At 37.7% G+C, this 25726-nt stretch overlaps 2 protein-coding genes across 2 annotated transcripts; both read right to left on the bottom strand.

The window, feature by feature from the left end:
• Window positions 1–278: 278 nt before the first annotated feature.
• LOC121717982 lies at window positions 279–15710 on the bottom strand. Its single transcript, XM_042102707.1, has 17 exons — window positions 15622–15710; window positions 14773–15105; window positions 14458–14691; window positions 13784–14116; window positions 13344–13586; window positions 12173–12266; window positions 11907–12003; window positions 10163–10361; window positions 7659–7748; window positions 6810–7142; window positions 6495–6728; window positions 5821–6153; window positions 5381–5623; window positions 4210–4303; window positions 3938–4034; window positions 1387–1589; window positions 279–973 (listed from the first exon to the last, which is right to left on the bottom strand). Exons 1-17 carry the CDS (start codon window positions 15674–15676, stop codon window positions 880–882), a joined length of 3309 nt encoding a protein of 1102 aa, XP_041958641.1. The 5' UTR covers window positions 15677–15710; the 3' UTR covers window positions 279–879.
• Window positions 15711–17013: 1303 nt separating this feature from the next.
• On the bottom strand, window positions 17014–24429 carry LOC121718291 (B-cell receptor CD22-like). Its single transcript, XM_042103246.1, has 10 exons — window positions 24416–24429; window positions 23552–23618; window positions 22703–23035; window positions 22388–22621; window positions 21714–22046; window positions 21274–21516; window positions 20103–20196; window positions 19837–19933; window positions 18122–18324; window positions 17014–17708 (listed from the first exon to the last, which is right to left on the bottom strand). The coding sequence occupies exons 2-10, from the start codon at window positions 23604–23606 to the stop codon at window positions 17615–17617; spliced, it is 1686 nt and encodes a 561-aa protein (XP_041959180.1). The 5' UTR covers window positions 23607–23618; window positions 24416–24429; the 3' UTR covers window positions 17014–17614.
• Window positions 24430–25726: the final 1297 nt, after the last annotated feature.

Below are 25726 nucleotides of genomic sequence, written 5' to 3' on the forward strand. Positions count from 1 at the left end.
TCGACCACAGACAAAATACAGCTCTTTGCCGGTCTTGCTCTAAACAAATTGCATGAGCCTTTCGTTATAGTTTTCAAATGTTTTTGCCGTTTCCTACAGTGCCATATTGTATGTTAGCTGCTAGCACATTTCAAAAGTTAACTAGTATTACCTGGTCAAAATGGGATCAACCTGCTGCACATAAAAAATAAAGAGGAAATCCCATCCTGATCGCCAAAACTTGTCTTGTATATACAAAAAATGCAATATACTGAGCAAGGTTCTTTTAGATATCCTCTTTAATTAGCTAACCAAGGTAACATACATCACTTATGATTCACCAAACTTCACTCTTCACAGCATCACTCTTCACAACACTTCTGGAGTTTACACAATTTCCATAGCCAATCATTACATCACATGAAATCTAATATAAAACATATATGTTAATACAAAATTAAAACACATTTTGATTGTGTCAGTATCTCCATACACTACACAAATATAAGCACAAAGAAAACATATGAAATAATATTGCATGTATTCAATAAATGTCTATTACACACACTGAAGTACATTTGCAATATCTGAATATTACTGAAAAGATAGAAGAAAACATGATCATTAAATACAATAACAATATTACAATAATTTCCACAATATATAACGCACTGTTACATACATCATATTGAATTCACTGTATTTACATGGCAACTGAATACAAAAGGCAACATAAAGGATTGCAAGTACATCAAATCTAATGCAAACAGCTAAAAATAATGATCCCTATTCACCCGTTCATCCAAACTCATGAATGCATGCAATGTTATACATGAAATATTCCTTCTAGTTCTATAGCTGCAGGTTGGCCCTGTGTTGGCACTGCAGATGCACAGATGGTCAGGTCACTAATGAGGTCATCAGGCACTGACTGTGGTCCTTTGTGTTCAGCGTCTGGGTTTGTTTACGGTGCTGTAGATCACAGCATCCTCCTCTGCTCTGTAAGAAAGAGAGAGAGAGAGAGAGAGAGAGAGAAAGAGAGAGAGAGAGAGAGAGAACACACACAGTGGATTTAGCCTTCAGGATTAAAAGCAGCCATAGTCTTGCTGTGATCCTGTTTTAGGGATGAGCTCATTATAAACAAATATGCCTTGCAGCTATACCCAAAGAGCACGGTTATCACCAATAAAGGCAAAAAACAATGTATGCATGGAAGATGGAAAACAACAACAACAAAAAAACACAGCTGACACTTCACCAGAGACATATAAGCTGGCTAAAGAGTGTTCCGTGCATAAACCAAATTCAGTGTTTCTATAATGTTCCTCCATTCTCCACAGCCAGCAGGTGGCAGTGAGTAGCTCTGTGCTAAACGCTGTAGTGTGGGTTCAGCAGAAGTGTACTTACATACTGGCACCACTAGAGGGACTAAGGACGTTCACTGAAGCCTCCTCCCCAGCTGTAGAGTCCGGGACGCCATCCTTGTTTTTGGTCTTGAACTGGACACTGGCGTAGGCTACGTCATCTTGATCTACTGAGTCCACTCTGTGTTGTTGGTCAGAGGTCCTGGTCACTGCAGAGACGTTGTAGACGAGACTGGAGTCTCCCTGCTGAGTGTGGAGAGAAACTAGAGTGCTGAGGAAAGGTTGATGTGACATAGACAAGATTAAACATGACTGATATCATCACATAGGAAGGCAGATGCCACATAGACAAGATTAAACATGACTGATATTATCACATAGAAGATTAAACATGACTGATATTATCACATAGAAGATTAAACATGACTGATATTATCACATAGACAAGATTAAACATGACTGATATTATCACATAGAAGATTAAACATGACTGATATTATCACATAGACAAGATTAAACATGACTGATATTATCACATAGAAGATTAAACATGACTGATATTATCACATAGAAGATTAAACATGACTGATATTATCACATAGACAAGATTAAACATCACTGATATCATCACATAGACAAGATTAAACATGACTGATATTATCACATAGACAAGATTAAACATCACTGATATTATCACATAGACAAGATTAAACATCACTGATATTATCACATAGAAGATTAAACATGACTGATATCATCACATAGAAGATTAAACATCACTGATATCATCACATAGAAGATTAAACATCACTGATATTATCACATAGACAAGATTAAACATCACTGATATTATCACATAGACAAGATTAAACATGACTGATATTATCACATAGAAGATTAAACATGACTGATATTATCACATAGACAAGATTAAACATGACTGATATTATCACATAGACAAGATTAAACATCACTGATATTATCACATAGAAGATTAAACATGACTGATATCATCACATAGAAGATTAAACATGACTGATATCATCACATAGACAAGATTAAACATCACTGATATTATCACATAGAAGATTAAACATGACTGATATCATCACATAGACAAGATTAAACATGACTGATATTATCACATAGAAGATTAAACATGACTGATATTATCACATAGACAAGATTAAACATGACTGATATTATCACATAGAAGATTAAACATGACTGATATTATCACATAGACAAGATTAAACATGACTGATATCATCACATAGAAGATTAAACATGACTGATATTATTACATAGAAGATTAAACATGACTGATATCATAACACATAGACAAGATTAAACATGACTGATATTATCACATAGACAAGATTAAACATCACAGATATTATCACATAGACAAGATTAAACATGACTGATATCATCACATAGAAGATTAAACATGACTGATATTATCACATAGAAGATTAAACATGACTGATATCATAACACATAGACAAGATTAAACATGACTGATATCATCACATAGAAGATTAAACATCACTGATATTATCACATAGAAGATTAAACATCACTGATATTATCACATAGACAAGATTAAACATCACTGATATTATCACATAGGCAAGATTAAACATGACTGATATTATCACATAGAAGATTAAACATGACTGATATTATCACATAGACAAGATTAAACATGACTGATATTATCACATAGACAAGATTAAACATGACTGATATCATCACATAGAAGATTAAACATGACTGATATTATCACATAGAAGATTAAACATGACTGATATCATCACATAGACAAGATTAAACATCACTGATATTATCACATAGAAGATTAAACATGACTGATATCATCACATAGACAAGATTAAACATCACTGATATTATCACATAGAAGATTAAACATGACTGATATTATCACATAGACAAGATTAAACATGACTGATATTATCACATAGAAGATTAAACATGACTGATATTATCACATAGACAAGATTAAACATCACTGATATTATCACATAGACAAGATTAAACATGACTGATATCATCACATAGAAGATTAAACATCACTGATATTATCACATAGACAAGATTAAACATCACTGATATTATCACATAGACAAGATTAAACATGACTGATATCATCACATAGACAAGATTAAACATGACTGATATCATCACATAGAAGATTAAACATGACTGATATTATCACATAGAAGATTAAACATGACTGATATCATCACATAGACAAGATTAAACATCACTGATATTATCACATAGACAAGATTAAACATCACTGATATTATCACATAGACAAGATTAAACATCACTGATATTATCACATAGAAGATTAAACATGACTGATATTATCACATAGACAAGATTAAACATCACTGATATTATCACATAGAAGATTAAACATGACTGATATCATCACATAGAAGATTAAACATCACTGATATTATCACATAGAAGATTAAACATCACTGATATCATAACACATATTAATGACAGTCCTCTGGACAGTCCTCACAACAGGAAGCCTTTTCTGTGCACGACTGACTAACCTGCTCAGTGTCCTGCATTCCTTCTCTCTGCATGCTCATCCCTCTGTCATCTGATGTCTGTCTTCCTGTGCCCTCCGTGGATGTCTTCCTCTTCCTTCTATGAAGTTACATCACCCAACACACACACACACACACACACACACACACACACACACACACACACACACACACACACACACACACATTAATGGACAACATTCTGTACTAAATGTTAACCACAGTGTGAAATGTGTTATTATGAATGTTTAGGAGTTTAAAACACTGAGTTGCACCTAAAACAAACAATCCCAGTCACCATGGTAAAAGTCACAGCCAGTACAACTCCCACCGCTATGAGAAGAAATCTATTCAGTGGTGTTGCACCAGCTGCAGGAAATACAAACACAAAGACAAAAGGTCAAATCAATCAATCATCACAAATCAACTGATCAACTACTCTATCAAAAAACAGTGTTTACTGACACTATGTGTACAGTACACAGACTACATTTTTGAAAACATTGTTATGTATGTAAAACAAAACAATTTACAATTAAAAAGCGCTTTGTTACACCATACCTATCACATTGACTTCTAGCCCAGTAGAGTTCTGGGAGCTCACTTCATTGTGTACCTGACAGTAAACTCCACCATTACCAGAGGCTAACGTTACTGTGAGGGTCAGATGTGCCCCTTTGCTTCTAAATTAAGCGGCCGTAGCCTAGGTTACGCTGATTTTAGAACAGATAAGGGGCGTAGGTGTTCTAAAATCAGTGAAACCTACTGTACTGACTCGAGTGGCTTATTGCTTTTTTTAAACAGTTACTATCTGGCAAGATTTCATAAAATAAAGGCACAGCAACGATAAATATAACGATTTATTTATAGATAATCGTTCTTCCGCCAAAAAAACTGTCTATCTGAATGGTTGCCAAGCAACGTCGAGATGCAGCTACTTTAACTTTTGTATGAAGTTATGGTAGCGCAGTAATATAGAATGAAATGCGGTCAAGGTGTATGTTTATGCTGCATTTTACAATGGCATCGAACGCGAATCAGCAATCATAATCAAGGACCGGAACTACCCGTTTTAGAATAAGGATTTGTTCCCATTGCTCTTGTACCAGGTGTATTTAGACACAGGTGGTTTCACATCACTGCTGCAGGTGAGATTCACTGAACTGTCCTCCGCTATGTTACCAGAGGGACTGACCCATGCTGCGGTGTTTCTTGGGGCATTTGTATCAACAATAAAAACTTTATTACACACTATTGAGTAATTCTGAGTTTGCCGTTATTTTTTTATTACAAAACAGAAAGCAACATGAAAAGCACTTCTGTTCAGATGCAAGTTCATGTTCAAGTAGATTATTGTCATATAGTCATAAAAGGAAAAGTAATGAAAAACAGAGAGCAGTGCTATCAGAAGATACGAGAAGTCATGAGTGTATCTTGTATACTTACACTGGACACTGAGGGTCACTTCAGGTGAGGGGTATTTTTCATTTCCTTCAGCACAGGAGTAATTGCCTGCATCATCACTGTTGACTGGGTCTAGGATCAGATCTCTGGATGTGTGTTGGGTAAGAGGTGCTCTGTTCTGGAACCAGGTGTAGGTGATGTTGTTTGCAGGACAGGTGGAGTTGCAGGTCAGGGATACAGTTCCTCCTTCTGTTACTGCAGCAGAACTCATCATGACCTGCAGAGCTGAAGGGAACAGAACATTATTTCTCATCAACACCAACATGAGTTTATTCATCCATGAGTTAGAAAAGCCGTAACTTACATGAAACCAACAGAGTAACACCAGGGCTTCCAGACATGTTTCCTCAGGAACAGAACATTATTTATTTCTCATCAACACCAACATGAGTTTATGAACACATTAGATTATAGGAACTTACATGAAACCAAAAGAGTAACACCAGGACTTCCAGACATGTTTCCTCTGGGATCATTTGTTATAAACTGGAACTGATATTCTCCTGAGTCACTCTCTCTCACACTTTCTATTTTCAGTCCACACTCATTCCTGGTGTTCCCAAGATATGTGACACGATTCTTATATGCCCCCGTATTCTTTAAATCCTCCACAGACCCTTGTTTATGCCAGAAAGTTTTAGTCACTGTCACATTATTTGGATACGAGTAGGAGCAGCTCATGTCCACTGATGACCCCTCCACAGCACAGATACTCTGAGGAGTATTATAGGTCACACTCCAGCAACCCAGAACACCTGAAATGAAAGTGAACATTGAGATGACTAGTCCTCCATAATTATTTTTTAATTTAGATATTTGTTGGTATAATGAAGTGCTATGAAGAGTAATCTTGACATTCTTATATATCTTGTATACTTTATTAATATTGGTGAATATTTGTGAGCTAAAGCCTTAAGCCTAAATTTCCCTCTCCAGGCAATTCAAGTAAAATTGTCTCAGTTGAAGCATATTTTATCTATCAGACTTACTGTACAAACAGCTATACCAGATAGTAAGTAGAAATCCAATGTAATGAGGCACTAGGTAATATCCATAGGGGTGTACAGTGAGTGAAATAGTTATGGAGTTTACTTACACACTGAATAAGAGGGATGATCCTCAAGTCCTTTTATAGCACAGGAGTAACTGCCTGCATCTATCTCACTCACTGAGGTCAGAGTCAGGGTGTTGCCCCTGATAATAGGTTGGCTGGAAAGAGGTTTGGACCAGGTGAAAGTGGGGTTGGTACTCAGAGGGCAGGTGGTGCTGCAGGTCAGTGTCAATGTCTGTCCCTTTGTCACCCAGGCAGGACTCATAGCTACCTGCAGAGCTGAAAAGAATGAGACTGTTAATTATTCAGGTTTCACAAATATTCAATTATTTCCTCTTTTCAGTGGAATTATTGCATTACCTGCAACAGAGAGAGTAAAGGCTGATTTAGAAGTCCATTTCCCAACTGGTGTATTAGTAATAAATCTGAACTTATATTCTCCAGCATCACTGTGTCTCACATCTGTTATTCTCAGGGTGCAGTTGTTATGATTATCACCCAGATACATCAGACGTCCCTGATGAGGAGCGCTGCTGAAATCCACTAATGTGTCTTGTATCAACCAGAGAGTTGTTTCAACTTTGTTATCACTGGGATATGTGTAGGAGCATCCTATATCTACTGATGAACCCAGAGGGACACATTTTCCTTCAGTGGTAAAGTCGACCCTCCAGACAGGCACTCCAGAAGCACCTGTGCACAATGGAAATGGCTTCGTTCAGGCAACACAAACTGTATGGAGTCCACATTTGTAATATTTATGTGAGGAGACAATTCTCTATCAGTGCTGCTCTTGGATCTGAAACAGAAACCACTGTAAAGCTAATTGTGATATTTGACCATAATAGTTGAACCATGTGCACCAGTGAACTGACGTGAGCATTGGGCATGGCTACAGATGGCATTCATTTTACATGATGTTTGTGTCCAATGTCATCCATGAGGGTTACTCCTAGTGTAGGTATGGGCAACATACTGCAACATCATTTTATTCATCTCTTTATACTCAATTGATTTGTCCAGTCATGCTACTCTAAATGTGTGCAAGGAAAATATGCAAAGTTGTGCTTCAGATATGGTGAAGTGCAAAGCATGAGCTAAACTGAATAAGAGGAAGCTGAACCCAACCACGGCCCTACAGAGTTTTCCACTGAGGGTCACTTGAAGTGAAGACAGGGTGCATGATGGGTCTAATGAAATGTGTCTAACCTGGACAGAAGAGTAGAAACACCATCACACCAATGCAGGCTGCATGTGAATACATGGCTGTGTCATCCTGCAGCCAAAGACAATTCAAAGTCAATCATTTTACAAATAAAATGCACATGAATGTTACCGACACAGTACAATTTACAGACTCTATTACTATTACTAAGACTAATTTTTTATTAGTATGCAGTGTCATAACTACATCTCCGATGTTTATAACAAACCAAACCGTCTGAAAATAGGTAGAAAATTGAGCAAGTTATTGTTATTTATGCACCATTGAAACACAATGTTATGAGTTAGTGAGCTGACTGTGGCAAGATGCCGCGAGGTACGGACGTCGACCTCCATTGGCCAGCAACGTGGACGAGACATCTAGCCTTTATTATATATATCTATGGTGCTCGGTGGTAGTGGGGGAGGGACATGCATGAACATTCAAAATTTTGGCTAAATCCCCTCAATCTGTCAGACTTGCCAACTGCAGCTTTAAATAAGCTTTTGACTAGTGACCATGTGTTTTAGACTGACACGATAATAGGGCCCTAAATCCATCTTACCTGTTGCCTTTCACCATCCACTTATTTAACTGCTGTCGCATCCCTTGACATGCCATCTCCTTTTTCCTCTTTCTGTTTCTTTTTTTAGCCCTCGACAGCTTTTTGCTTTATCCATCTTTTAGACAACAACTCACTACTCATACCTGCTCACTCAGCGCTCACAGCGCCCCGGCTCCCTCTTCTATGTCAAAATTATATGGTGGAATCTATGAGATAGGGCGCCTACTCTAGCCTGTTCATCCTCTAAAATGTTATATAACATTGAGGAAATGCAGAAATTATTTAGAAACGCACAACAGCAGCGACATATAGAAAATACCAAAAAAATAATTATTTATTATTTATTTATTTTTTTAATTATTATTTTTACCATTGCTTTGGTGCTGCGCCCATATGCGCCGCAAATAACTCTTACCCACTGGCCCTGGGCTCTCATTGTCCAATGTGGTCTCCTCGCAAGTGCTCTGACACTGTGCTACACTTCTAGCAGACTTGCAAATTGGCTAAATATCTTCAGTGATATCAATTCTTTACATGAGGTAAAAGTATTTGGTTCGACCACAGACAAAATACAGCTCTTTGCCGGTCTTGCTCTAAACAAATTGCATGAGCCTTTCGTTATAGTTTTCAAATGTTTTTGCCGTTTCCTACAGTGCCATATTGTATGTTAGCTGCTAGCACATTTCAAAAGTTAACTAGTATTACCTGGTCAAAATGGGATCAACCTGCTGCACATAAAAAATAAAGAGGAAATCCCATCCTGATCGCCAAAACTTGTCTTGTATATACAAAAAATGCAATATACTGAGCAAGGTTCTTTTAGATATCCTCTTTAATTAGCTAACCAAGGTAACATACATCACTTATGATTCACCAAACTTCACTCTTCACAGCATCACTCTTCACAACACTTCTGGAGTTTACACAATTTCCATAGCCAATCATTACATCACATGAAATCTAATATAAAACATATATGTTAATACAAAATTAAAACACATTTTGATTGTGTCAGTATCTCCATACACTACACAAATATAAGCACAAAGAAAACATATGAAATAATATTGCATGTATTCAATAAATGTCTATTACACACACTGAAGTACATTTGCAATATCTGAATATTACTGAAAAGATAGAAGAAAACATGATCATTAAATACAATAACAATATTACAATAATTTCCACAATATATAACGCACTGTTACATACATCATATTGAATTCACTGTATTTACATGGCAACTGAATACAAAAGGCAACATAAAGGATTGCAAGTACATCAAATCTAATGCAAACAGCTAAAAATAATGATCCCTATTCACCCGTTCATCCAAACTCATGAATGCATGCAATGTTATACATGAAATATTCCTTCTAGTTCTATAGCTGCAGGTTGGCCCTGTGTTGGCACTGCAGATGCACAGATGGTCAGGTCACTAATGAGGTCATCAGGCACTGACTGTGGTCCTTTGTGTTCAGCGTCTGGGTTTGTTTACGGTGCTGTAGATCACAGCATCCTCCTCTGCTCTGTAAGAAAGAGAGAGAGAGAGAGAGAGAGAGAGAAAGAGAGAGAGAGAGAGAGAGAACACACACAGTGGATTTAGCCTTCAGGATTAAAAGCAGCCATAGTCTTGCTGTGATCCTGTTTTAGGGATGAGCTCATTATAAACAAATATGCCTTGCAGCTATACCCAAAGAGCACGGTTATCACCAATAAAGGCAAAAAACAATGTATGCATGGAAGATGGAAAACAACAACAACAAAAAAACACAGCTGACACTTCACCAGAGACATATAAGCTGGCTAAAGAGTGTTCCGTGCATAAACCAAATTCAGTGTTTCTATAATGTTCCTCCATTCTCCACAGCCAGCAGGTGGCAGTGAGTAGCTCTGTGCTAAACGCTGTAGTGTGGGTTCAGCAGAAGTGTACTTACATACTGGCACCACTAGAGGGACTAAGGACGTTCACTGAAGCCTCCTCCCCAGCTGTAGAGTCCGGGACGCCATCCTTGTTTTTGGTCTTGAACTGGACACTGGCGTAGGCTACGTCATCTTGATCTACTGAGTCCACTCTGTGTTGTTGGTCAGAGGTCCTGGTCACTGCAGAGACGTTGTAGACGAGACTGGAGTCTCCCTGCTGAGTGTGGAGAGAAACTAGAGTGCTGAGGAAAGGTTGATGTGACATAGACAAGATTAAACATGACTGATATCATCACATAGGAAGGCAGATGCCACATAGACAAGATTAAACATGACTGATATTATCACATAGAAGATTAAACATGACTGATATTATCACATAGACAAGATTAAACATGACTGATATTATCACATAGACAAGATTAAACATGACTGATATTATCACATAGAAGATTAAACATGACTGATATTATCACATAGACAAGATTAAACATGACTGATATTATCACATAGAAGATTAAACATGACTGATATTATCACATAGAAGATTAAACATGACTGATATTATCACATAGACAAGATTAAACATCACTGATATCATCACATAGACAAGATTAAACATGACTGATATTATCACATAGACAAGATTAAACATCACTGATATTATCACATAGACAAGATTAAACATCACTGATATTATCACATAGAAGATTAAACATGACTGATATCATCACATAGAAGATTAAACATCACTGATATCATCACATAGAAGATTAAACATCACTGATATTATCACATAGACAAGATTAAACATCACTGATATTATCACATAGACAAGATTAAACATGACTGATATTATCATATAGAAGATTAAACATGACTGATATTATCACATAGACAAGATTAAACATGACTGATATTATCACATAGACAAGATTAAACATGACTGATATCATCACATAGAAGATTAAACATGACTGATATCATCACATAGAAGATTAAACATGACTGATATCATCACATAGACAAGATTAAACATCACTGATATTATCACATAGAAGATTAAACATGACTGATATCATCACATAGACAAGATTAAACATGACTGATATTATCACATAGAAGATTAAACATGACTGATATTATCACATAGACAAGATTAAACATGACTGATATTATCACATAGAAGATTAAACATGACTGATATTATCACATAGACAAGATTAAACATCACTGATATTATCACATAGACAAGATTAAACATGACTGATATCATCACATAGAAGATTAAACATGACTGATATTATTACATAGAAGATTAAACATGACTGATATCATAACACATAGACAAGATTAAACATGACTGATATCATCACATAGAAGATTAAACATGACTGATATTATCACATAGAAGATTAAACATGACTGATATCATCACATAGACAAGATTAAACATCACTGATATTATCACATAGACAAGATTAAACATCACTGATATTATCACATAGACAAGATTAAACATCACTGATATTATCACATAGAAGATTAAACATGACTGATATTATCACATAGACAAGATTAAACATCACTGATATTATCACATAGAAGATTAAACATGACTGATATCATCACATAGAAGATTAAACATCACTGATATTATCACATAGAAGATTAAACATCACTGATATCATAACACATATTAATGACAGTCCTCTGGACAGTCCTCACAACAGGAAGCCTTTTCTGTGCACGACTGACTAACCTGCTCAGTGTCCTGCATTCCTTCTCTCTGCATGCTCATCCCTCTGTCATCTGATGTCTGTCTTCCTGTGCCCTCCGTGGATGTCTTCCTCTTCCTTCTATGAAGTTACATCACCCAACACACACACACACACACACACACACACACACACACACACACACACACACACACACACACATTAATGGACAACATTCTGTACTAAATGTTAACCACAGTGTGAAATGTGTTATTATGAATGTTTAGGAGTTTAAAACACTGAGTTGCACCTAAAACAAACAATCCCAGTCACCATGGTAAAAGTCACAGCCAGTACAACTCCCACCGCTATGAGAAGAAATCTATTCAGTGGTGTTGCACCAGCTGCAGGAAATACAAACACAAAGACAAAAGGTCAAATCAATCAATCATCACAAATCAACTGATCAACTACTCTATCAAAAAACAGTGTTTACTGACACTATGTGTACAGTACACAGACTACATTTTTGAAAACATTGTTATGTATGTAAAACAAAACAATTTACAATTAAAAAGCGCTTTGTTACACCATACCTATCACATTGACTTCTAGCCCAGTAGAGTTCTGGGAGCTCACTTCATTGTGTACCTGACAGTAAACTCCACCATTACCAGAGGCTAACGTTACTGTGAGGGTCAGATGTGCCCCTTTGCTTCTAAATTAAGCGGCCGTAGCCTAGGTTACGCTGATTTTAGAACAGATAAGGGGCGTAGGTGTTCTAAAATCAGTGAAACCTACTGTACTGACTCGAGTGGCTTATTGCTTTTTTTAAACAGTTACTATCTGGCAAGATTTCATAAAATAAAGGCACAGCAACGATAAATATAACGATTTATTTATAGATAATCGTTCTTCCGCCAAAAAAACTGTCTATCTGAATGGTTGCCAAGCAACGTCGAGATGCAGCTACTTTAACTTTTGTATGAAGTTATGGTAGCGTAGTAATATAGAATGAAATGCGGTCAAGGTGTATGTTTATGCTGCATTTTACAATGGCATCGAACGCGAATCAGCAATCATAATCAAGGACCGGAACTACCCGTTTTAGAATAAGGATTTGTTCCCATTGCTCTTGTACCAGGTGTATTTAGACACAGGTGGTTTCACATCACTGCTGCAGGTGAGATTCACTGAACTGTCCTCCGCTATGTTACCAGAGGGACTGACCCATGCTGCGGTGTTTCTTGGGGCATTTGTATCAACAATAAAAACTTTATTACACACTATTGAGTAATTCTGAGTTTGCCGTTATTTTTTTATTACAAAACAGAAAGCAACATGAAAAGCACTTCTGTTCAGATGCAAGTTCATGTTCAAGTAGATTATTGTCATATAGTCATAAAAGGAAAAGTAATGAAAAACAGAGAGCAGTGCTATCAGAAGATACGAGAAGTCATGAGTGTATCTTGTATACTTACACTGGACACTGAGGGTCACTTCAGGTGAGGGGTATTTTTCATTTCCTTCAGCACAGGAGTAATTGCCTGCATCATCACTGTTGACTGGGTCTAGGATCAGATCTCTGGATGTGTGTTGGGTAAGAGGTGCTCTGTTCTGGAACCAGGTGTAGGTGATGTTGTTTGCAGGACAGGTGGAGTTGCAGGTCAGGGATACAGTTCCTCCTTCTGTTACTGCAGCAGAACTCATCATGACCTGCAGAGCTGAAGGGAACAGAACATTATTTCTCATCAACACCAACATGAGTTTATTCATCCATGAGTTAGAAAAGCCGTAACTTACATGAAACCAACAGAGTAACACCAGGGCTTCCAGACATGTTTCCTCAGGAACAGAACATTATTTATTTCTCATCAACACCAACATGAGTTTATGAACACATTAGATTATAGGAACTTACATGAAACCAAAAGAGTAACACCAGGACTTCCAGACATGTTTCCTCTGGGATCATTTGTTATAAACTGGAACTGATATTCTCCTGAGTCACTCTCTCTCACACTTTCTATTTTCAGTCCACACTCATTCCTGGTGTTCCCAAGATATGTGACACGATTCTTATATGCCCCCGTATTCTTTAAATCCTCCACAGACCCTTGTTTATGCCAGAAAGTTTTAGTCACTGTCACATTATTTGGATACGAGTAGGAGCAGCTCATGTCCACTGATGACCCCTCCACAGCACAGATACTCTGAGGAGTATTATAGGTCACACTCCAGCAACCCAGAACACCTGAAATGAAAGTGAACATTGAGATGACTAGTCCTCCATAATTATTTTTTAATTTAGATATTTGTTGGTATAATGAAGTGCTATGAAGAGTAATCTTGACATTCTTATATATCTTGTATACTTTATTAATATTGGTGAATATTTGTGAGCTAAAGCCTTAAGCCTAAATTTCCCTCTCCAGGCAATTCAAGTAAAATTGTCTCAGTTGAAGCATATTTTATCTATCAGACTTACTGTACAAACAGCTATACCAGATAGTAAGTAGAAATCCAATGTAATGAGGCACTAGGTAATATCCATAGGGGTGTACAGTGAGTGAAATAGTTATGGAGTTTACTTACACACTGAATAAGAGGGATGATCCTCAAGTCCTTTTATAGCACAGGAGTAACTGCCTGCATCTATCTCACTCACTGAGGTCAGAGTCAGGGTGTTGCCCCTGATAATAGGTTGGCTGGAAAGAGGTTTGGACCAGGTGAAGGTGGGGTTGGTACTCAGAGGGCAGGTGGTGCTGCAGGTCAGTGTCAATGTCTGTCCCTTTGTCACCCAGGCAGGACTCATAGCTACCTGCAGAGCTGAAAAGAATGAGACTGTTAATTATTCAGGTTTCACAAATATTCAATTATTTCCTCTTTTCAGTGGAATTATTGCATTACCTGCAACAGAGAGAGTAAAGGCTGATTTAGAAGTCCATTTCCCAACTGGTGTATTAGTAATAAATCTGAACTTATATTCTCCAGCATCACTGTGTCTCACATCTGTTATTCTCAGGGTGCAGTTGTTATGATTATCACCCAGATACATCAGACGTCCCTGATGAGGAGCGCTGCTGAAATCCACTAATGTGTCTTGTATCAACCAGAGAGTTGTTTCAACTTTGTTATCACTGGGATATGTGTAGGAGCATCCTATATCTACTGATGAACCCAGAGGGACACATTTTCCTTCAGTGGTAAAGTCGACCCTCCAGACAGGCACTCCAGAAGCACCTGTGCACAATGGAAATGGCTTCGTTCAGGCAACACAAACTGTATGGAGTCCACATTTGTAATATTTATGTGAGGAGACAATTCTCTATCAGTGCTGCTCTTGGATCTGAAACAGAAACCACTGTAAAGCTAATTGTGATATTTGACCATAATAGTTGAACCATGTGCACCAGTGAACTGACGTGAGCATTGGGCATGGCTACAGATGGCATTCATTTTACATGATGTTTGTGTCCAATGTCATCCATGAGGGTTACTCCTAGTGTAGGTATGGGCAACATACTGCAACATCATTTTATTCATCTCTTTATACTCAATTGATTTGTCCAGTCATGCTACTCTAAATGTGTGCAAGGAAAATATGCAAAGTTGTGCTTCAGATATGGTGAAGTGCAAAGCATGAGCTAAACTGAATAAGAGGAAGCTGAACCCAACCACGGCCCTACAGAGTTTTCCACTGAGGGTCACTTGAAGTGAAGACAGGGTGCATGATGGGTCTAATGAAATGTGTCTAACCTGGACAGAAGAGTAGAAACACCATCACACCAATGCAGGCTGCATGTGAATACATGGCTGTGTCATCCTGCAGCCAAAGACAATTCAAAGTCAATCATTTTACAAATAAAATGCACATGAATGTTACCGACACAGTACAATTTACAGACTCTATTACTATTACTAAGACTAATTTTTTATTAGTATGCAGTGTCATAACTACATCTCCGATGTTTATAACAAACCAAACCGTCTGAAAATAGGTAGAAAATTGAGCAAGTTATTGTTATTTATGCACCATTGAAACACAATGTTATGAGTTAGTGAGCTGACTGTGGCAAGATGCCGCGAGGTACGGACGTCGACCTCCATTGGCCAGCAACGTGGACGAGACATCTAGCCTTTATTATATATATCTATGGTGCTCGGTGGTAGTGGGGGAGGGACATGCATGAACATTCAAAATTTTGGCTAAATCCCCTCAATCTGTCAGACTTGCCAACTGCAGCTTTAAATAAGCTTTTGACTAGTGACCATGTGTTTTAGACTGACACGATAATAGGGCCCTAAATCCATCTTACCTGTTGCCTTTCACCATCCACTTATTTAACTGCTGTCGCATCCCTTGACATGCCATCTCCTTTTTCCTCTTTCTGTTTCTTTTTTTAGCCCTCGACAGCTTTTTGCTTTATCCATCTTTTAGACAACAACTCACTACTCATACCTGCTCACTCAGCGCTCACAGCGCCCCGGCTCCCTCTTCTATGTCAAAATTATATGGTGGAATCTATGAGATAGGGCGCCTACTCTAGCCTGTTCATCCTCTAAAATGTTATATAACATTGAGGAAATGCAGAAATTATTTAGAAACGCACAACAGCAGCGACATATAGAAAATACCAAAAAAATAATTATTTATTATTTATTTATTTTTTTAATTATTATTTTTACCATTGCTTTGGTGCTGCGCCCATATGCGCCGCAAATAACTCTTACCCACTGGCCCTGGGCTCTCATTGTCCAATGTGGTCTCCTCGCAAGTGCTCTGACACTGTGCTACACTTCTAGCAGACTTGCAAATTGGCTAAATATCTTCAGTGATATCAATTCTTTACATGAGGTAAAAGTATTTGGTTCGACCACAGACAAAATACAGCTCTTTGCCGGTCTTGCTCTAAACAAATTGCATGAGCCTTTCGTTATAGTTTTCAAATGTTTTTGCCGTTTCCTACAGTGCCATATTGTATGTTAGCTGCTAGCACATTTCAAAAGTTAACTAGTATTACCTGGTCAAAATGGGATCAACCTGCTGCACATAAAAAATAAAGAGGAAATCCCATCCTGATCGCCAAAACTTGTCTTGTATATACAAAAAATGCAATATACTGAGCAAGGTTCTTTTAGATATCCTCTTTAATTAGCTAACCAAGGTAACATACATCACTTATGATTCACCAAACTTCACTCTTCACAGCATCACTCTTCACAACACTTCTGGAGTTTACACAATTTCCATAGCCAATCATTACATCACATGAAATCTAATATAAAACATATATGTTAATACAAAATTAAAACACATTTTGATTGTGTCAGTATCTCCATACACTACACAAATATAAGCACAAAGAAAACATATGAAATAATATTGCATGTATTCAATAAATGTCTATTACACACACTGAAGTACATTTGCAATATCTGAATATTACTGAAAAGATAGAAGAAAACATGATCATTAAATACAATAACAATATTACAATAATTTCCACAATATATAACGCACTGTTACATACATCATATTGAATTCACTGTATTTACATGGCAACTGAATACAAAAGGCAACATAAAGGATTGCAAGTACATCAAATCTAATGCAAACAGCTAAAAATAATGATCCCTATTCACCCGTTCATCCAAACTCATGAATGCATGCAATGTTATACATGAAATATTCCTTCTAGTTCTATAGCTGCAGGTTGGCCCTGTGTTGGCACTGCAGATGCACAGATGGTCAGGTCACTAATGAGGTCATCAGGCACTGACTGTGGTCCTTTGTGTTCAGCGTCTGGGTTTGTTTACGGTGCTGTAGATCACAGCATCCTCCTCTGCTCTGTAAGAAAGAGAGAGAGAGAGAGAGAGAGAGAGAAAGAGAGAGAGAGAGAGAGAGAACACACACAGTGGATTTAGCCTTCAGGATTAAAAGCAGCCATAGTCTTGCTGTGATCCTGTTTTAGGGATGAGCTCATTATAAACAAATATGCCTTGCAGCTATACCCAAAGAGCACGGTTATCACCAATAAAGGCAAAAAACAATGTATGCATGGAAGATGGAAAACAACAACAACAAAAAAACACAGCTGACACTTCACCAGAGACATATAAGCTGGCTAAAGAGTGTTCCGTGCATAAACCAAATTCAGTGTTTCTATAATGTTCCTCCATTCTCCACAGCCAGCAGGTGGCAGTGAGTAGCTCTGTGCTAAACGCTGTAGTGTGGGTTCAGCAGAAGTGTACTTACATACTGGCACCACTAGAGGGACTAAGGACGTTCACTGAAGCCTCCTCCCCAGCTGTAGAGTCCGGGACGCCATCCTTGTTTTTGGTCTTGAACTGGACACTGGCGTAGGCTACGTCATCTTGATCTACTGAGTCCACTCTGTGTTGTTGGTCAGAGGTCCTGGTCACTGCAGAGACGTTGTAGACGAGACTGGAGTCTCCCTGCTGAGTGTGGAGAGAAACTAGAGTGCTGAGGAAAGGTTGATGTGACATAGACAAGATTAAACATGACTGATATCATCACATAGGAAGGCAGATGCCACATAGACAAGATTAAACATGACTGATATTATCACATAGAAGATTAAACATGACTGATATTATCACATAGACAAGATTAAACATGACTGATATTATCACATAGAAGATTAAACATGACTGATATTATCACATAGACAAGATTAAACATGACTGATATTATCACATAGAAGATTAAACATGACTGATATTATCACATAGAAGATTAAACATGACTGATATTATCACATAGACAAGATTAAACATCACTGATATCATCACATAGACAAGATTAAACATGACTGATATTATCACATAGACAAGATTAAACATCACTGATATTATCACATAGACAAGATTAAACATCACTGATATTATCACATAGAAGATTAAACATGACTGATATCATCACATAGAAGATTAAACATCACTGATATCATCACATAGAAGATTAAACATCACTGATATTATCACATAGACAAGATTAAACATCACTGATATTATCACATAGACAAGATTAAACATGACTGATATTATCATATAGAAGATTAAACATGACTGATATTATCACATAGACAAGATTAAACATGACTGATATTATCACATAGACAAGATTAAACATGACTGATATCATCACATAGAAGATTAAACATGACTGATATCATCACATAGAAGATTAAACATGACTGATATCATCACATAGACAAGATTAAACATCACTGATATTATCACATAGAAGATTAAACATGACTGATATCATCACATAGACAAGATTAAACATGACTGATATTATCACATAGAAGATTAAACATGACTGATATTATCACATAGACAAGATTAAACATGACTGATATTATCACATAGAAGATTAAACATGACTGATATTATCACATAGACAAGATTAAACATCACTGATATTATCACATAGACAAGATTAAACATGACTGATATCATCACATAGAAGATTAAACATGACTGATATTATTACATAGAAGATTAAACATGACTGATATCATAACACATAGACAAGATTAAACATGACTGATATCATCACATAGAAGATTAAACATGACTGATATTATCACATAGAAGATTAAACATGACTGATATCATCACATAGACAAGATTAAACATCACTGATATTATCACATAGACAAGATTAAACATCACTGATATTATCACATAGACAAGATTAAACATCACTGATATTATCACATAGAAGATTAAACATGACTGATATTATCACATAGACAAGATTAAACATCACTGATATTATCACATAGAAGATTAAACATGACTGATATCATCACATAGAAGATTAAACATCACTGATATTATCACATAGAAGATTAAACATCACTGATATCATAACACATATTAATGACAGTCCTCTGGACAGTCCTCACAACAGGAAGCCTTTTCTGTGCACGACTGACTAACCTGCTCAGTGTCCTGCATTCCTTCTCTCTGCATGCTCATCCCTCTGTCATCTGATGTCTGTCTTCCTGTGCCCTCCGTGGATGTCTTCCTCTTCCTTCTATGAAGTTACATCACCCAACACACACACACACACACACACACACACACACACACACACACACACACACACACACACACATTAATGGACAACATTCTGTACTAAATGTTAACCACAGTGTGAAATGTGTTATTATGAATGTTTAGGAGTTTAAAACACTGAGTTGCACCTAAAACAAACAATCCCAGTCACCATGGTAAAAGTCACAGCCAGTACAACTCCCACCGCTATGAGAAGAAATCTATTCAGTGGTGTTGCACCAGCTGCAGGAAATACAAACACAAAGACAAAAGGTCAAATCAATCAATCATCACAAATCAACTGATCAACTACTCTATCAAAAAACAGTGTTTACTGACACTATGTGTACAGTACACAGACTACATTTTTGAAAACATTGTTATGTATGTAAAACAAAACAATTTACAATTAAAAAGCGCTTTGTTACACCATACCTATCACATTGACTTCTAGCCCAGTAGAGTTCTGGGAGCTCACTTCATTGTGTACCTGACAGTAAACTCCACCATTACCAGAGGCTAACGTTACTGTGAGGGTCAGATGTGCCCCTTTGCTTCTAAATTAAGCGGCCGTAGCCTAGGTTACGCTGATTTTAGAACAGATAAGGGGCGTAGGTGTTCTAAAATCAGTGAAACCTACTGTACTGACTCGAGTGGCTTATTGCTTTTTTTAAACAGTTACTATCTGGCAAGATTTCATAAAATAAAGGCACAGCAACGATAAATATAACGATTTATTTATAGATAATCGTTCTTCCGCCAAAAAAACTGTCTATCTGAATGGTTGCCAAGCAACGTCGAGATGCAGCTACTTTAACTTTTGTATGAAGTTATGGTAGCGTAGTAATATAGAATGAAATGCGGTCAAGGTGTATGTTTATGCTGCATTTTACAATGGCATCGAACGCGAATCAGCAATCATAATCAAGGACCGGAACTACCCGTTTTAGAATAAGGATTTGTTCCCATTGCTCTTGTACCAGGTGTATTTAGACACAGGTGGTTTCACATCACTGCTGCAGGTGAGATTCACTGAACTGTCCTCCGCTATGTTACCAGAGGGACTGACCCATGCTGCGGTGTTTCTTGGGGCATTTGTATCAACAATAAAAACTTTATTACACACTATTGAGTAATTCTGAGTTTGCCGTTATTTTTTTATTACAAAACAGAAAGCAACATGAAAAGCACTTCTGTTCAGATGCAAGTTCATGTTCAAGTAGATTATTGTCATATAGTCATAAAAGGAAAAGTAATGAAAAACAGAGAGCAGTGCTATCAGAAGATACGAGAAGTCATGAGTGTATCTTGTATACTTACACTGGACACTGAGGGTCACTTCAGGTGAGGGGTATTTTTCATTTCCTTCAGCACAGGAGTAATTGCCTGCATCATCACTGTTGACTGGGTCTAGGATCAGATCTCTGGATGTGTGTTGGGTAAGAGGTGCTCTGTTCTGGAACCAGGTGTAGGTGATGTTGTTTGCAGGACAGGTGGAGTTGCAGGTCAGGGATACAGTTCCTCCTTCTGTTACTGCAGCAGAACTCATCATGACCTGCAGAGCTGAAGGGAACAGAACATTATTTCTCATCAACACCAACATGAGTTTATTCATCCATGAGTTAGAAAAGCCGTAACTTACATGAAACCAACAGAGTAACACCAGGGCTTCCAGACATGTTTCCTCAGGAACAGAACATTATTTATTTCTCATCAACACCAACATGAGTTTATGAACACATTAGATTATAGGAACTTACATGAAACCAAAAGAGTAACACCAGGACTTCCAGACATGTTTCCTCTGGGATCATTTGTTATAAACTGGAACTGATATTCTCCTGAGTCACTCTCTCTCACACTTTCTATTTTCAGTCCACACTCATTCCTGGTGTTCCCAAGATATGTGACACGATTCTTATATGCCCCCGTATTCTTTAAATCCTCCACAGACCCTTGTTTATGCCAGAAAGTTTTAGTCACTGTCACATTATTTGGATACGAGTAGGAGCAGCTCATGTCCACTGATGACCCCTCCACAGCACAGATACTCTGAGGAGTATTATAGGTCACACTCCAGCAACCCAGAACACCTGAAATGAAAGTGAACATTGAGATGACTAGTCCTCCATAATTATTTTTTAATTTAGATATTTGTTGGTATAATGAAGTGCTATGAAGAGTAATCTTGACATTCTTATATATCTTGTATACTTTATTAATATTGGTGAATATTTGTGAGCTAAAGCCTTAAGCCTAAATTTCCCTCTCCAGGCAATTCAAGTAAAATTGTCTCAGTTGAAGCATATTTTATCTATCAGACTTACTGTACAAACAGCTATACCAGATAGTAAGTAGAAATCCAATGTAATGAGGCACTAGGTAATATCCATAGGGGTGTACAGTGAGTGAAATAGTTATGGAGTTTACTTACACACTGAATAAGAGGGATGATCCTCAAGTCCTTTTATAGCACAGGAGTAACTGCCTGCATCTATCTCACTCACTGAGGTCAGAGTCAGGGTGTTGCCCCTGATAATAGGTTGGCTGGAAAGAGGTTTGGACCAGGTGAAGGTGGGGTTGGTACTCAGAGGGCAGGTGGTGCTGCAGGTCAGTGTCAATGTCTGTCCCTTTGTCACCCAGGCAGGACTCATAGCTACCTGCAGAGCTGAAAAGAATGAGACTGTTAATTATTCAGGTTTCACAAATATTCAATTATTTCCTCTTTTCAGTGGAATTATTGCATTACCTGCAACAGAGAGAGTAAAGGCTGATTTAGAAGTCCATTTCCCAACTGGTGTATTAGTAATAAATCTGAACTTATATTCTCCAGCATCACTGTGTCTCACATCTGTTATTCTCAGGGTGCAGTTGTTATGATTATCACCCAGATACATCAGACGTCCCTGATGAGGAGCGCTGCTGAAATCCACTAATGTGTCTTGTATCAACCAGAGAGTTGTTTCAACTTTGTTATCACTGGGATATGTGTAGGAGCATCCTATATCTACTGATGAACCCAGAGGGACACATTTTCCTTCAGTGGTAAAGTCGACCCTCCAGACAGGCACTCCAGAAGCACCTGTGCACAATGGAAATGGCTTCGTTCAGGCAACACAAACTGTATGGAGTCCACATTTGTAATATTTATGTGAGGAGACAATTCTCTATCAGTGCTGCTCTTGGATCTGAAACAGAAACCACTGTAAAGCTAATTGTGATATTTGACCATAATAGTTGAACCATGTGCACCAGTGAACTGACGTGAGCATTGGGCATGGCTACAGATGGCATTCATTTTACATGATGTTTGTGTCCAATGTCATCCATGAGGGTTACTCCTAGTGTAGGTATGGGCAACATACTGCAACATCATTTTATTCATCTCTTTATACTCAATTGATTTGTCCAGTCATGCTACTCTAAATGTGTGCAAGGAAAATATGCAAAGTTGTGCTTCAGATATGGTGAAGTGCAAAGCATGAGCTAAACTGAATAAGAGGAAGCTGAACCCAACCACGGCCCTACAGAGTTTTCCACTGAGGGTCACTTGAAGTGAAGACAGGGTGCATGATGGGTCTAATGAAATGTGTCTAACCTGGACAGAAGAGTAGAAACACCATCACACCAATGCAGGCTGCATGTGAATACATGGCTGTGTCATCCTGCAGCCAAAGACAATTCAAAGTCAATCATTTTACAAATAAAATGCACATGAATGTTACCGACACAGTACAATTTACAGACAAGTTTACAATAAGATACTGAAAGCAAATCTTGTCATCAATCACTTAATTGCAAATCAATAATTCATAAGAGGGTGTTTTGTTGACCATGGCATTTAGAAAATGTTTTAGAGAGCTACACTCTAAAAAATAATGGGGCCAGTACCGGTTCTTCAGAGCGATGCCATAGAAGAACCTTTTTCAGTGCTTCAAAGAACCATCGAGGCAACAGTTCTTTTTAGAGAGCTACTATAAAAGGAAATTATTTAATCAAACAAGGGATAAACACATGCCAAAGAAAGCACACAAACTTCAAAATCACTGTCATGTGTTTCAGTTTTCAAAAGTTGTGCATACTGGCTGAACCCAGCCATGGCCCTAGACAGTTTTCCACTGAGTCACTTGTCGTGAAAGCAGGGGGCATGATAAGCAACACTTGACATCAATCAATTAGTGACAAGTAAATAAATAATTAGAGCTCTTGTTTAAATTGCCCTAAAAACCACATTTCATGGAAAGAAAGAGTTACCGTAAAAGAAAATGACTGCATCAATATATGTTTATTGCATCTATAAACACATGCAAAAACTCAAAAGGTGTTTTTACTGGCTAAATGTTTCCTTCCTGCTTCTAACGGTTAAAGGCCTGAAGCGTCAATTATTCAAGGTCCTGAGAAATGCCCTGCAAGAGTAAAAATGTTCACAGAAAAGTAAGTGTCCAAAAACACTTAGACTTACCGGCTGAATATGGCTGTTGTAAGGACTTGCTGTGGCTTCAAATGATCATGACCATAATTATGGATGTGTCAATAACAGAGGAGGGGGATCTGTTGGTGTGCTGTCAGCTAGTCTACACGACTTCCTCTTTTTTATGTGTAGGCCTGTGTTAACTAGCCGTTTATGTGTTACTCATTAGTTAGGCCCTTTGTCAACCTCTATCTATTTATACAAAGTGTCTCATTTGGATGCCACCTCAAACGTTTGAACCGTTGCACTTCAAACCATTGCATTTGCCCTGCAGATAGAGACAATTCCTCTATTGCAGGCCTTTGCTTTACTTATGCTTACTTAAACTAAAGTCCTTTTAGGCAAGTCCCTCCACAGAGGCCATATTGCAAAGCTTTTTTGGGTACTCATCGGGCATCCTATTCGGCAGAAATGCTCGTGCGCAAGGCTTCACGACACCAACCTTGCTCCAACGGCGAGATCACAACACATGATTGGCACGATGTCTTCACAACACACCATATGATTGTCTCAATGTATTCACATGTCAATGTTTTGCCGAGGAAGGGGTGGGATATGTGTAGACAACGGCGTTAGAAACTAGCCCCATGCATTTCTATAGAGGATTTATTGAGTGCTGTGTCTCCTCATTAGAAAGTCTCTGCTTATAATCACACATGTTGTGGATGTTTTCCATTCTCAGCGAAACTACACAAAGCTCAGACAGCAGGCCACAGGGAGGGACTAGTTGGAGTGAACAGCCTGAGATGATGAATTACATTTTATATACAAAATGCATCATTTTAATTCCTCTACACCAGTGGATCTCAAAGTGTGGGGCGGGCCCCACTAGTGGGGAATAGAGACATGACAGGTGGGGCAAGAGGAACATAATAATAAAAAGAATTGTGTCTATCTTTAATAATGCCTTTCTTTTTTGACAAGGAAGATCATAGATTCAAAACAAAACAGTCTCACACAAACACAAGAGTCATAATAGAGAAGCTTGTGGTTGATGCTAAAGTTATACTGTATGTTGTTTTGAGACACACCCATGACTGGTTGTGACACAAATATAAATAGCACAAGCTTTATGGATAGGCTTTATTTTTTCTTCACACCCCCATCTGAAGTGTGTAGGTGTGTGTTCACTTCAGATCGTACACACTATCATTTCTATTCTTGCATTGTTCACTGCAAAATGATTTAGCAGGTCAACGTGAGCTGAGACTACTGGGGGAAATATAAACTATGGTGTCTTTTTGTCCAGAAAGAGTTTTATGAAGTTTTATATTTAGAAACTGTAAGTCCAGATAAAAAGGG

This window comes from Alosa sapidissima, chromosome 9, assembly GCF_018492685.1.
Source record: "Alosa sapidissima isolate fAloSap1 chromosome 9, fAloSap1.pri, whole genome shotgun sequence".
NCBI classification, from domain to species: Eukaryota; Metazoa; Chordata; class Actinopteri; order Clupeiformes; family Clupeidae; genus Alosa; species Alosa sapidissima.

Bases quoted from the DNA above. Each gene is read 5' to 3' on its own strand.
- LOC121718291 (XM_042103246.1), bottom strand. From the start codon at position 23,606: ATGTATTCACATGCAGCCTGCATTGGTGTGATGGTGTTTCTACTCTTC. The intron at 20,197-21,273 runs GTAAGTATACAA...TATTTCCTGCAG, and splicing joins AGTGACCCTCAGTGTCCAGT to CTGGTGCAACACCACTGAAT. The intron at 19,934-20,102 runs GTGCAACTCAGT...GTAACTTCATAG, and splicing joins ACTGGGATTGTTTGTTTTAG to AAGGAAGAGGAAGACATCCA.
- LOC121717982 (XM_042102707.1), bottom strand. From the start codon at position 15,676: ATGTATTCACATGCAGCCTGCATTGGTGTGATGGTGTTTCTACTCTTC. The intron at 13,587-13,783 runs GTAAGTTCCTAT...TGTTCCCTTCAG, and splicing joins TGTTACTCTTTTGGTTTCAT to CTCTGCAGGTCATGATGAGT. The intron at 6,154-6,494 runs GTAAGTAAACTC...CTTTCATTTCAG, and splicing joins TCATCCCTCTTATTCAGTGT to GTGTTCTGGGTTGCTGGAGT.